The 14,939-nt window shown below is 39.2% G+C and overlaps 1 protein-coding gene across 17 annotated transcripts in view; it reads left to right on the forward strand.

Moving 5' to 3' along the window:
• The window catches only part of LOC137139756 (ERC protein 2), a 139,882-nt gene that overhangs the window by 23,635 nt on the left and 101,308 nt on the right, over window positions 1–14,939 (forward strand). For all 17 annotated transcript variants that reach the window (XR_010916391.1, XR_010916392.1, XR_010916388.1 and 14 more), the window contains one exon: window positions 10,709–10,876. Coding sequence is in view for 12 of the 17 variants with exons in the window: in XM_067527463.1 (XP_067383564.1) it covers window positions 10,709–10,876 (168 nt within the window). In the remaining 5 variants the exon portion in view is untranslated. The remainder of the gene's footprint in view (window positions 1–10,708; window positions 10,877–14,939) is intronic.

Here is a 14,939-nt window from a genome sequence, read left to right on the forward strand (position 1 = left end):
TCCCAAAAGATTTATTTAAAATAGGTTATATAACATATCACACATGAATATTATACCATACTACTCTTAACTTGCTGTTAATTGATCTACCACCATTGAATTTGAAATTATGCCCTTATGCCTAATCTATGTGTGTGTGTTTGTACTGTATGTGTGTATGTGGATGCATTTTGTGTGGGAGCATGACAAAGAAATATATATAATATAGCATGAGTAATGCTCCTGCTCTTTTTAATTCTTACAGGCTTCTGCCACACGACTCTAATCAGAACAGTCTGGATCCCTGCAAACACACACAAAGTCTCCTTTCTGGTTTAGAGATTTGTTTTTCCATAGTTTGAAACTTGCATTTCCCTTGCTTGGGAAAGGCCAGAGATTTTTGGACTAGATGGTCAAACCAGAGGATGAGTAATGATACTGAGTTTGCAAGGGGCCAGCCATGGTCATGCATTACTCCACTGTCTGTCAATCAATCGGTTAGTTAGGATAGCAGTTCTCACAGAACCTTTTCTTCCGTCCACCCATATTATTCCTTCATCTCCCTTTAGAAGTTTGTTTCAACTCTCCCACATCTCATTTAAAATTCCTCCACAACCTCACATTTCCTTTTTTCCTCACTTATGACTACTGGCCCATCATACCTCCACCCGTATATGACTGCGTGTTTGGCAGGTGGGTCTGATCATGAATGACAATGATTGGTGCAGTAGTCCACTCTCCCAGAGACAGAATGGTGTCTCCCAGGCCCGAGGAACAGCTTCATCTCACAGTCACTTTTTTCGAGAACCAATTTCTCTAAGGACGGATTGGCCACTGAACAGAGCGGACACTGTGAGCAAGGGAATGAGAAAATGGAGGTGTATCTATTTGTCAGTCAAAGTTAGGGACAGTTTCTAAATTGGTGTGATTGAATCCGTCTCCAAGATAACTGGAAAATGTGGAAAATAGTGAGTGTGTGAGCAACGAACCTCTGCTGCGCACATCTGTGGAAACTTAACTCTTACAGTAGCTCCATGTGCTTTTCTGGTTACGATCAGGACAAAGCAGGGCTGTAACTATACCCCGGCAGATCAGGTAACCTATCAGAGGCCTTCCTGCATATTTAACAAGCCGTCAACAAAGGGACAGGCCACAACCCCAGAGCGAAGGGGGTTTGCAGGTACTTTCACCACATTCAGTTTTCTTTGACAACATAATTTCAAGTATAAGCATTTAACTAAAAGAGGCCTCATCAGAATTTGTTGTCTGACCAATTTCATTGTTCGACTTAAAAATTCGTACTTACTCCTTTGAACTTGAAAACAAAAAAACAATTCACTTCTCCTAGCTGGCTATAGTTGTCAAGTTTGAACACACTCTGATAAGCAGCTCCTAAATACATATAATTAATATACTGTACTCCAGAGGTAAAATAAGCAACTATTTGTACGTACTATGTTCTGACAGAGTTTATTTTTTTCTTTGACGCAACTTTCCCCTTATGCCGACAAGTTACTTTCTAACTGCAAAGCATCTCCTAAACTCTGCATACTGGGTTACAACACTTCTGTCTTGCCTCAGTGGTTTAACCTATTATAACCATCCTGTATCTCTGCAGTACTTCAAATAACATAATATGGAAACAATAATTAATGTGAATAGGAGTGTGTTTCAGAGGAAATTTCCCTAGATTTTACGTTCTGAGGTCACCGCAAAAAAGCAGGATTAACGATTAAAACGCTGTCTGTTTTCATTTTGGAAATATTAACATGCTTAATTATCATATATGATTAATGCAGAACATTTAGGAATGAAGATCTTGTTTATCTAGACAAATTTTGAGTGTGTTTTTACACAATACTGTGTCACATCAGTGTGGAAACAAACTGAGACACATTCCGAAATGAGAGCAATAGAGGCTTCATTTTTCTCGATTGGAAATACTCATCTAAGCAGCTCCTTCGGTCACAAATACGCATACAAATGAGTTGCTACTGGTAAGATGATTGGCTTGAGCTTTTTTTTATTATAAAGCACAGCCAATGTGTTTTGTTTTTGAATGATTATTTTGAAACTAGACAAAACACACAAACCATAATGAGGGCTGTGCGTGGTTTACTCTCTGTCAGTACCTGCTTAAACAAAAAGCAGTGTGGTGCTGATAGACAACCAGGGACAAAATGCTTCTTTCTTAATGTTTTGACCTCCTCTGTCCTCATGTTCACCTTGCTGTTTTTAGACCACTTAACCCCTAGTGTTAATGTTGTGGCTAAGTGGTTTAAGGGTTGGACCCTGCCTACCATCTTCACTCACAAATGGTTCCTTTGAGCTGTGTCTCACTGGTTATATAGTGCTACAGACGTTCATGTTAAAATGTGTAACATACATTATCTTGAACAAATAATTTATTGCTTTTCTCTGTGTGGTCTGCTTTAGCTGTTAACACTGGGAGGCTCATAGAGTCACACCATTTGAATTATTACATAAGTTTTTTTGATATAAAACAAATATTTTTCTAAATTAATGTTGTTGTCAGCTTTTATTTAAGCTTGTTATTTTGTGAACGTTGATGTGCTTTGATTTAGATGTTCAGAGGTGAACATTTTGCAGGTGATTTATCCTCACAGGGGAAATCCAGACCTGAAGTAAGCTCAACGTGTTTAAATCAAAGTCTGAATCAGGTCTATAAATAACACCAATATAACACTTGCTATTTTGTTCCTGTCTAAATGCCAGAAGACATGTTAGAAGCAGCGTACTTTAAATGCACACGATGCGATGTGGCAACATGTCTGTGTTTACCAAGAGAGTCTGTGGTTTTTTAATTTAAGTTTCAAAGATGTGACCTCAAATATCTTGTCCTCTCTTTCATCCCCAGCATTTGCAGTGTGTGTCTGCCCAAAGACCTCCAAAGAGTTTTGAGTTTGAAGTTGAGATGTAATCACTCAAAAAAGATCGGAAATGACTCGCTAACATCAACCTTAGTGACAGTGATGTATAGGGCAAAGAAGAAGAAAATAGAAAAGAATTTGGAGTTGGAGACGGAAAGAATCAGAGAATGATGGAGTGACAGGATGAAGTGAGGACTGAGAGAATAGAGCTGCTTGATGGATGTAGGAGGCTGTAGGCTTTCGTCAGTTAGTGATGCAATGGTACAGTTTCCTGTGCTCCCTGCTGGACTATTTTTGTTGATCTTTCCTTGTTCCCTTTCCTGACTGATGGCTCATATATGTAGTGAGGCGGAGAAAAGATGTGGTCTCAACCAGGTTGTGCTCCACCCTGAATTCTCCTCCCGCTGTGTCATTCTTTCTGCCTCATTTCCATTTGTTTCATTTATTCAACGTTTCTTTTCCCTTGTACACTATCTACCTTCATTTGTCCTATCTTTCCCACATTCTCATCCCCCGTCTGCTGGTTACTGCTACAGTGGAGGGTGTAGAACAAATAAATGTAAGTGAGAAGTTGATGAAGTGGACTGTGAGGTTGTTGGCCTACACAAATGGAAACATTTCCTGTTTTTGGTTGACCACTAATTGTCAGCTCCATATTTAAACCCTGGACCTGTTGTGATGAGCCCCAAACAATTCATACTAGTTTTAATATGACCTCATGTGAACTTGACAGAGCACGGTCACCATTCTTAGAGCAGCATGCTCATGGGTTCCTGGGGTGGTGTGGTTTGAAATGCAGTGTGAGTAGCAAAGCGCCTCGGCCCCCCAGAACAAACATGGCACGGTCCAAAATAAAGCCCCTTCGAGTGCTTCAGAGGCCATGTGCAAAAGCAATAACGTGGAGTTATAGGGGTCAGAATGAGGATGAGATGTTTAATGGTTTACACAGGGATCAAGGTAAATATGTGCACAACTGAAGTAGCTGACAAACACAAGTGTGTGCACATGGCTACTTATGCATACAGTATGCACATGAAAATGCACTTTAGGTTTGTGCAAATACCGATACCACATGCTTTAGCACAAATGATGTGTAAAGTTAGAGGACATCTGAATTTAGTTCCCCTGCGATTATGCGCTCGCTGTGTTTTTCTGTTTTTGTACCTTTTGAAACTAAAAACACAGACAGAAATGGGGCTGTGCTTAGTCTGCGGTGCCTGGTTAACCTAAAGACAGTGAGGTGCTGACGAGAGAAGGCCAGGAACTATAGGTTCCTTTGGTTTGACCTATTGCCTCTGCAGGTTCATGCTGCTCTACTGTAAACACCTAACAACATTATCTGGTCCTTATCTGCACATCATTAACACCACCTGGTGGTGTTAATGATGTGGTGGAGGGATTAGGATCAGGATTGGCTCTGCGACCAGTCTTCAGCTGCACAGCTTCAAACACAATAAGCTGTGAAGCTCTGTGTCTTCTGGCACCTGTCCATCAACATTTAAACCAGGAGATGGTATTAATGTTTTGGCTGATTGACTTTCAATTTAGGCCCGACCAAGAACATTGTATGCTGTAGACAAGTTACCTCTTCTCATTGTTGTTTATGTGTCAGCGCAGATCTCTGCCCTGAACATAACAAGAATTACTTGAAGAATTACTTATTCATTCATTTTATCTGATGCACCTAAACAATAAATTAGGCTTTTAATTTAAGTTTTTTTATACTGAAATATCTTGAGGATGTGTTAAAAAGACCAGCAAACTCGCAAACAAATAAAGCGAACAGGCTTCACTTGGTGATCAAATCAAAAGGATTTCAGGTGCATACTGTATACAGCAGCCTTGAATCGTGCTCCACATGTTTGTCAGAGTTACTGTTCGGTTTGGTTTGACAGGAAATGGATTTCCTGGAAGCAGGATGTAGCAACTGGCACGAAGCACTGGAAATGATCAGGAAAAATAATCAAAGACGGAGCAAGTGTTAATGAGGGGGAACGCCTGCAGCGTCTCTTCCTTTATATGTGTGTGCGTATGTGTGTCTCTACTGGAGGAGGTAATGATGATGGATGGAGGACAAAAGAGGGATTGAGGCAGCTGCATGCTGCCTCAATAGTGTGATGGTACTGGTTGTGGATTCCCTAAACTTTGTGTTATCTTTCTGCTTATACAACAGAAAATGGTGGGGACTTGCCACTGGTACAGAGCGTGGCATGATTGATGTAGGCTGTAGCTACTGGCATGATTAACTTTCATGCTTTGGCAGAAAACCTTCATTCATTCAGATGACAAAGATCCTTTTGTGAGTGAATCCTGGAGTTCTCCGTGTGTATGTTTATGTATTCTTGTCTCTTTTTTTTTTTTTTACATCTGTGCTTTCCCATGTTCTCCCTGTAGCCTTTGGGCAGACAGCTGTGTTGCCATGGTTTTATCAACAGATGTTGCGGTGTACAATGAGACTGTGGCCCGCTCTCCACCCTGAAACCCATGCTGTGAGGCAGTTTACATCCGTTTATTATCCCAAGCCGACCCTGAGGTGATTTGTCCATTATGCACATTCTGATCCGAGTTCTGACTCTTGCCTCTCCCCAGCTTTGATGACACACTTCAAATGACACCCAGCCTAAGCCTCAGGACAGAGAACGTCCCTCATTTCCGCACAGATCAGCCCCAGTGTCGTCATGTCTAGTTTGGCCTTCTCAGGTGGAGAGGAAATTTTTTGTTTGTGTGCCTTTGCTTGTTTATACAGTATACCAGACATGTATGTGTGTGTGTGTGTGTGTGTGTGAGTGTGTCAAATTACACACACAAAAAAAACTGGAATCAGTGCAGGGTCTTAGGTAAGCCCTTATTTACAGTTTCCCTGTGAAGAGCTTCATTACTTGGATTTGATGTTTCAGCTTCCATCTGCACCTGTGTGCACATACAACATGCATGTGTCTGCTCAAAAGAAAAAAATCCATTAGGACTCACTGTTGTCTGACCGACAATGACCTTCTGACATGTATCGGAAGTTTCTATTGCGCCATCAGGAAACTATGGATCATTTAACACCACTCATTCTCAGATCTGTGCTTACTGTATATACCATGTGTATGAGGCAGTACAGTATATATACTGCAAACATATGCATATCTTATAAAAGGTGAATACTCACTGTTTATTTGTTTAGTTCTTTGTTTTCCTTCTGTGTCATATGTTTTGGTTTTTCTTTGATGGTATCGTTTTAATAAAAAGAGATCTTGAAAGGATTCTGGTAGGTATTAGACCCTAGTGATCTAGAATTGTCTTGAAATAAAAGAGCCTTCATTTATTTAGTAAAAAAGTCCAGACCTGGCCACATTAATGGCTAGACAAACAAGGCTTAGTTGAATATTATGTCATAAATTTAGATGATTAATTTAACAGCACAGGCTTTTAAATAAATTAAGTGTAATGGCTCCCCTTTTTCTGTATTTATACAGGCGGGCTGGACGCCATAAAACCAGAGAAGTGACTCACACAGCTGTTTGTAGTGCACCATAGTGGCTCGAGCAGATCTGAGTTTAAACTTGGATACACTGCACCAGACTCGTTCTTGTAATTTAAGAACTTTTATGGTGGTGTTGTCAGCAGAAGTGACATTTAGACTTCTTTGAACAGCAATAAACAAGATTGACTGATGGTGTGTGAAAGTATGCATGCAAACACCATATGTGAGATTTGAAATTATATTTGAAATATTTTCCAAACATTTCTTTCAATATTAGACTCCAGTGTGGGAAGTTAGAGTGGAACTGTAAATAGTATGTTGGTGCATCCCTGGGCCTCAGCTGTGGTCTGTCATCATCTCTGGCCCTGCTATTTGACTTTGATCTATTCATCTTCAGCCTCTACCACAACATTATTAGCCTCTGCTGGTTTTAACATCCTGGTGGACACAGGTTACCATGAGAAAAACATCATGCTGGTCATGACAGGTGTCAGAATGCACAGAGCTTTGCTGCTTTCTGTGTACGGGGCTGTATAGTCAGTGCCCATGCTGACTTCAGTTCACCACAACATTAATACCAGCAGGTGGTATTATTGTTGTGGCCAATCAGTGTTGTCCTTTTGTTGTTTATTGCACCCCCCCAGCTCACTCTAGGCCTGACACTTTTGCAGATCTGCTGGCCAGAAAAACTTTTATGATGAAATGTGAGATATTAAAGTGGGAGGTGAGGACAAACAGAGAAGCTCTTTTCTTTTAGCCTCTGATTTACTTTGCTAACCAGTGTCCAGAATCCACATTTGGCTGTAATTTGAAGCATGTGCACACTCAATCCTTGCATGTTTAATTGCAGGTAAATGCATGTGTGATGTTGCAAACAGTTAAATCTTTGCGTTTGAGCATGCACACTTTGGAATAAGTTTATTCCCTCATTTAAAAAATACCACACTTTAGAAAGAGTTAATAGTCTTGCAACCACAGAATCTTGAAAACATATCAAGATCAGTTTTCAAATGATATGGTGCTGAGTGAAGGGCTGGAAAGCTTAAGTGGGGTACTGGGAGTGATATAGATGTGTATTTTTAATGTTTTTTTAATTCATCTACTCAGTGGAACACCTCAATGTAATATCGAGTTTCCCCTTTGGATTTGAAATGGGCCAAACTGGACAGCAGTCGGTTCGTTTATTTCTTTTACTTACTTTGTTCCAGTGTTTCTTTTTTCTCTGATGTTCTAAAATCCCTGTGCTGCATAGGTAGAATTACAGTAGTACACAAGTTGTCCTGGATACCACAGGAGTTTTGCTTTGGGTGTTATCTCTCTCATATAGAGACAGAAATCTGCACTGAAATGCACAAACATACAATTCCATGGTTGGGAAATATGGGCCTGTCCCAAACAAAACCTGGCTTGAGTACTTGTAGGATTTCTCAAATTGACACATGACTTGTGTTTAAATGGCAATAGGAAAACCTCAGTGTTTGGAGCATCGCATGATGGACGATGAGGCCTAGTTGGGAGATGACATGGTAGAAAAGGGAAGATGTGGAATGGAAAATTGAAGAGGAAATTGAAGGAAAGAGGTTAATCACCCTAACTTGTTCGTCGTCTATCATCTCAGCATATGTGCCAGCTGATAAAGCCATACAGTATTTCCTGTAACACACCTACTGATGGGGTTTGAAGCATTGTGGGAGCAGCATGTCAGTGGTTTTATAATTTACAATATTTCTAAGCCTTCGATCTGTTAGGAATCCCCATCATCTTCTAGCCACTGTCCTTCGCCTTTTCATTCATCGCTCCCCTTGCTTTCAGCATTGCTTCTGTTCATCCTATCATCTCCTCATCTATCCACCTCTCTCTGCGCTGTTACTGGCAGAAATGAGCGCTTTAAGAGGGTATTAGTCGGGTGTCTGTACAGTGCTATGGCAGCTTAGTGGGCCAGTCCATGTGAGACAGCAAGGATTTCCTGTTAGGCCCCTTAGCTGAATTCTTTGCTAAATTGTTCCTTGCCAGGTGGGGTTGAAGGAGAGTGGAGTTTCTTTTTCTCTGTCTCTCACACACAATCTCAAACACACATGCACGTGCACACACACTTGCGGACAGCAGGACATGGTCATCAGCACATTATAATGTGCAGCCACTGACATACTGTGCCTACTGTACACTGGATTAGTGGTGTCACTGGTGTGTGTGGCAGTGTGTAGTGGGGAGGACAGAGCATGCCTCAGTATTAGGCTCTGGTTGTCTGCCAGGGGAGCAATATGAGATAAATACTTCACCATCTTACACCTGAGGGTCCTGGGCTGCTTCTAATGCTGCTACTTGAGAGGAGCCCTCTGCCTGTCGGCAACTTCACGGTGACCTCTTATTTTACGAGCTGGTAAGAACTACAGTAACTGTAATTGTGTCCAAACAGAGCCCTGCTTCTAATGTTCCCTCTATTGTCAAAGTCTTTTTCTGCCTTTTCTGTAGTCACTAGTGACACCTTAGTGTTTTAATCTTTAATCTTTTCACTTGTAACTGTCTAAAGTACAACTAACTGGTGGTAAGGAGCTTACTAACTTACTAATCACTCAGAAATTAATTGAATTAATGAATTTGAATATTTTAGCTTTAAAACACATGCACACACACACATGCACACACACACACACACTCATGCATGCACAGTACATCAGGTATCACAGGTGCTGGAAGACGTGTTTTTGAATTACGAAGAGAACCCTACAGGTTGGCAGTTCCTCCTCACTTTTGTCGTGATGATAAGCTGTTGATCTAATTTACTTCATGGAAGCATTTTTATGTCCCAACTGTGTGAAACTCATTTACTGTAGTCGATTTTATTCATTGTTCATCAGGCTTACGAACAGTTGCTCATAATACATTTTTTAACTCTAAATATACAAAGAAACTAAAAATCTTAAAATGTTTCTAAAGTTGGATACTGAAAGTACAAGAACATCAGAATTTCACGTAAGTGCAGTTATGGAGTAAATATACTTTGAATGAGTAACTCACTCTCTTTATGAATCTACTTATGTACAGTGTGATACTGTTATAAGCTTGACAACGCAAGAGAGTCTGTGTTTTCACACTTTGCTGGGTCCAAGTAACACTTAGTAAAATGACCTTTTGTACTTCTTTCCTTTATCTGTGACAGTATGTGTGTGTGTGTTTCTGGAATTTGAATAAAAGAACACATATGCACAACTTGAAATTAAGTTTAAGTGGGCTCACTTGTTGAACTGTGAATAAAAAAGTGCTGGAAATGTAATCAAGTGTAAAGAGCAACAGAGGAGCACATACTAAAGTGCTTCTTACGGTGAGCTAGAAGTGTGTATCCAAGTACAGCATAGTACAGTATGTACTGTGTATTTGTGTGCATGATTGTCACTGTATGTGGTACAGCAGAACACCAATAAAAAATACGTCCAAAAAGACGTTATGGAGCGAGCTCAGATATCACTCATCTCATAGCATACAGCCAGATACAGGGGATCTTAATGTGTGAGCAGTGTGATTCGTGGCAGCATTGGCCCAATCATACAATAACAAATGATGGGACAGGCTCCAGCCCCCTTCTCTCCCACTCCCCCATACTTTCACTGCATTGGCGGTTCATATTATGAACATTAGGTCAAAACTAAGGTTTTACTACTTCCACATTTCAACAAGTGAATGTGTTGAGATATGTCAGTTCCAGTGCTGAATAATCACATATGGGCCACCTAACTGGGGATTGGAATAGACTTCCTTCCCAAACAGTCTGCCCTGTACAATGTAATAAAACACACTTTCTGCTTACACCAATCGGCCACATCACTAATACCACCGGGTGGTTTTAATGTACAAATATTATGAACTAAGAACTGATATATCATTTTAGGTTTAATAACTGTCAGCACATAAAGTGGTTAAAATCAGCTCCACTTGTACCAACAGTGATTGCTGACCCTTATTTTTTATTAATTACTGTATATGTTTTACCATATTTACCATAATCAGTGTTGAATAAAATACATTGTTTTCTTATAGGAGTACTTATCCTTTGCCCTTTAAGTAAAATGTTGATAATCCACGTAGTACTTTTTCTTGAGTAAAAGAAGTGGTACACTTTTAGGCCAATATTGACATTTGTATTTGAGTATTAAGTTTGTGTACTTCTACCACCGCTACATGCACTGTATAACATTGTGCTGCATATAGGGCTGTGTACATACGCTTGCCACCTCTTACTCTTATTTCCATTGTTTTGTTCACCTGTTGGTTGGAATTGCACTTCAGTCTCTGTATGAATAACTCCCTATATGAGTGTCCGTTCACGACTTCTGCCTATCTGCACTTAACATTTTGTCTTGGTCTATTATAGGTAGATGCTCTGCGGTTGCGTCTGGAGGAGAAAGAGCAGTTCTTAAATAAAAAGACCAAGCAGCTGCAGGACGTGACTGATGAAAAGAGCACACTATCGGGAGAGATCAGAGACATGAAGGACATGCTAGATGTCAAGGAGAGGAAAGTTAATGTCCTGCAGAAGAAGGTATGTGAATTCAACTAAAAAAATAATAGAGTATCCCATGCATCCAGTGTGGCCACACCTACAATATGTAGCCAACTTTTGTTTTAAACTTGCTTAACTGCCTTCAAGAAAAACTACTGCACTGAAAGATTAATTGTACCTAGTAGAGCTTTAGAATTTAGTAGAAATTAGTTATTTCTCTGGTTTAAAACAAGGACATTTAATGAAAGCTGCAATTATAAATATTTTCACGTTGACATTATTTATGAAATACACATGTTTAAAGGGGTTACTTGTAGTTACAAAGCTAGCAAGACTTATTAGGACACAGTTTTACTGTATCTCATTATGATCTTTGCGTTTGAGCATGCACACATGAAACGTAGATTTCAAATTATTTGCAGATCATTGCATTGCTTAGTTTTTGTTTTATTTAATTTTTACATAATGTCCCAATTTCTCAGAAAAAAATTTTATATACAGTATGGCCTTATATTTACATGGTTTTATATAATCTATGTCCCACACAGCCTTTTCCCTTTGTCCTTAATGACTTTTATTCGGTTAGCCTTTTAACCAGGGCTGTGGCTGCCCATGGTGAGCATGTGAGCACGAGCAATTCCTCTATAGACCAATTGCACACAAATAAAGGTCGCCTCTTAACTTTCTTGTTGCCTCTCATGTCCTTAAATTAGATCTTAACCTCTCCCCTCTCCCCCTACCCCTTGCTGGGTTTAATGGGAAAGAATCCCAAGGGTCACATGTATTTCAGTCTGTGTGAGTGTATGTGCATTCATGTAAGTGTACATGAATGTGTTCCAGTGCATTAATATGTTTATATGATCTCTAGGTTCTTGCCTATAGCTCTTTATTTGTCGCACCTGATAGGCTTGTTTGTTAAGGATAAATGGGCCCTCTCCGCATCTCTGCATTTCACTCATGTCTGATCTGAACTTCAGACATCAACGACTGGAATCTGTGTCTTTGCATAAAGCCTCCCTCTTCCTCTGTATCCTTGTCTTATTTCTCATCCTTTCCTTTCAGCACACTTTATACAAGCCTTTGTCTCCATTCACCATTACAAATAAATTATAGACATGGATTCAGCGCACTTTGAAAAATGGTAAGGAGCAAGATAAATTCTGCTTGACTTGTTGTAAATGGGCGAAAACATTACAAATGTATTTTAAAAATGTTTAAAAATGTAATAACTGTTTTCCTTATAGGCATTGAAGTAAAAGAATGGAAGAATAAGCAATGTTTGAATGGAGAAGAATGTTTAACAATGTGAACCTACAGGTGTTTCACTCCATTAGGCTCACTGTACACACTGACCACAATTTGATTGGTTTTCCAAACTTCCTATTTCCCAACAATCCCAGGGGGGTATAACTTACAGTGCTGTGTCCATGGGGAAAACAGGAGTGGAGCTAAGAGTCAATGCTTGTTTCCTTTCTGGGCTTCATACTGCATAAGTTACTGCTGCCTCATTGTAAAATACACGAACAAGCTCTTTGTGTGTTTGATGTCTTTGCAGGCAGTATGAAGTTCTCCCCAGACATAAATCCAAATGCCAAGGATGTATTTCTCAGCTAGTGGCTGATTGCAAACTCCTCAGCAATGACATTGATCCCACATTGAGCAAATCAAATGTGCTGAGGCTGAACTGAATATAGTAGCTTAAATTCGTTTAGCAATTGTCCGATTTTGGCGTGGTGTAGTCTTTGCCGTCAGCCAGAGTTCAAATAACTTGGAGGCTTGCTTTCATTCATCATTCTGACATGTTAAATGCTGGTTCAAATGCATTTATGTATTCAGTACCTTATTCAAAACATGTTAATCTTTTCTGACTTTAGCTTCTACCTTTTTTCACTGGTTTGTCTCAGGTAGAAGCTGAGATAGTTTTCCTGTAGCATTTATTTGTTGGAAATCAAACCTGCCGAAAAGTCTGATTCACAGTTAGGTCATCCTCCGGCTTTACTTTAGAAATAAAAAATACTGTGCTTCTGCAGGCATTTTAATGAACTTATTACATGCAAAATTACCATTGCTTACTAGTCTGTAACCTAGTAAAAAAAAACGAATTAATTGAGAAAATGTGTTTTATCAAAAAAAAACTTTTATAAATGAACAGTGAAATTGTTAAGCAACAGTTTATGTATTAAGTTAAATTCTTGTGATTTCTTCTTCCACTGCATTTTCCATCTTTGCCTTCTTCATTCCTGCCAACCTAAAGTGTAGTGAAGCTGGAAGATGGATAGTTTGACATGCTGACAGCACTGATTGTAATGACCTTTTTGATGGGGGTCTTTTCTGACAGTGAGGGTATTTGTTCTTTCATTGAGGGATTTCTCTTCTGCATCATCATGTCTGCCACTCTGCACAAAGCCTCCCTCATTCCCTGAATATGTGCCTTTACTTCAAGGTATGCTTTTCTCACCTTTTCCATCTCCTCCTTCTCCATCTCTTTCTCAGCATGAAGGTTTTTTGAAGGTTTTTCGCTGTTTTTGGATGTTCTCCTTCACCAACTGGAAGACATTCCTCACCTTGTGGATGCCTGTCTTTTGGGCCTTCCTCATTATTGTAATATATTCCTTTTCTATGTCGAAGGACTCACGCTGATGATTCAGAGCATCATTTTTAGTATCAAAGGCCTTCCTTTTTATAAGTTTTATCTTACACTCGTTGGCATAGGTTTCTATTTCTTTTTTCACTTTTTTTTTCTCTAACTGAAAAGCTTTCCTTATTGTCTGGAGTTCTGTCTTCACTTGAGCAAAGGCCTTTCTAATCTTGGCCATCTTTTGCTTTTTTTATCTTGAAGGCCTTTCTTTCCTCATCCATAGCATCTTTTTGAGCAAAAAAGTCCTTCCGTTCCTTTTCCATGTTCTCTTTCTCCAACACAAAGGCATTCCTCATCTCTGTCAGCGCACTCTCTCATTCTTTGCGTTTCCATCTCTAGCTCCTCTTTCTTCTTGTTTATGCATGCCTCTTTATCCAAAGGTTTCTTACATGCTTTCTCAAAAGATAGTTTTCTGGCTTGTGCCTCTATCTGCTTCTCCAGCCTGTCTTTCTCAGATGAAAACATCCTGGCATTTCACATGACAGAATCTTCTCATCTCTGCTGCTCCATTTGGGATGCAGATTCTTGTTTTGCATCGCTCTAATAAGTTCTGGCTGGAGGTGGTCTTTATCATTATTGGTTATTTTCTACAAGAAAAGAAGGCAGTACATTTTTCATCAGGAGTATGATCTGACAAAATTCATATTGTCTTAATATATCAACTCAAAAACCATCTATACTTTCCCTCTCTCAAAATGTGGATAGTCCAGTGCAGGTTTGGGAAATATACCAATTCTACAAGGTACAATTTGACAAGTGTTCTGGAGAACTGTCTATAGGACAATAGCAAATATCACTTCAATTTAAAAAATTTATTTAATTTAAAATTGCAATATTTCTATGATCTCAATTTCTTTGTGTTTGCTTTTTTGTATTTTTCTTTTCTTGAACCACATAATGCATGGACAAACATTGAGGAGAGTCAATTATGGTATTAGAAAGTCTTGGCCATGTATTTTATTAAGAAATAATTCAGTATAGTCTCACTATAAAAATGAAAACCTTGTTGATAATGTGTGCTGACAGCCAGCAGATGTGCTGGTAATGCTGTAGATTACTTTAGATTTATACATTTATGAGAAAATAAATAACAATCATGCTTTTATTTTTATTGCCTTAAATTATGAAAAACCATTTTAAATCAGTTGAACTTTAGTATTCTAAACAACTTATTGATAAATAATTAAATATCACATAGGTGTGGATTAGTGACGCCTAACTATAGCGGATGTCTAGTCTTATGGCATTAGTGATTTAACCTACTAACTTTAGCTCTCCTGGATGCATGCATTTCATTTACATTGATGTAACTACTGGTTTCCCAAACACCTACTTCATCTCTTGTATACAGTATGTACCACCAAAAGTGATGGGTTCTCTAAAAGATTCATAAATGACGTTTTATACTACAAATTACAAAAGCAATGGATACTGTCTCAGTGTCTGTCTTCGATCTCCAGCGGT

This window comes from Channa argus, chromosome 13 (genome assembly GCF_033026475.1).
Source record: "Channa argus isolate prfri chromosome 13, Channa argus male v1.0, whole genome shotgun sequence".
NCBI classification, from domain to species: Eukaryota; Metazoa; Chordata; class Actinopteri; order Anabantiformes; family Channidae; genus Channa; species Channa argus.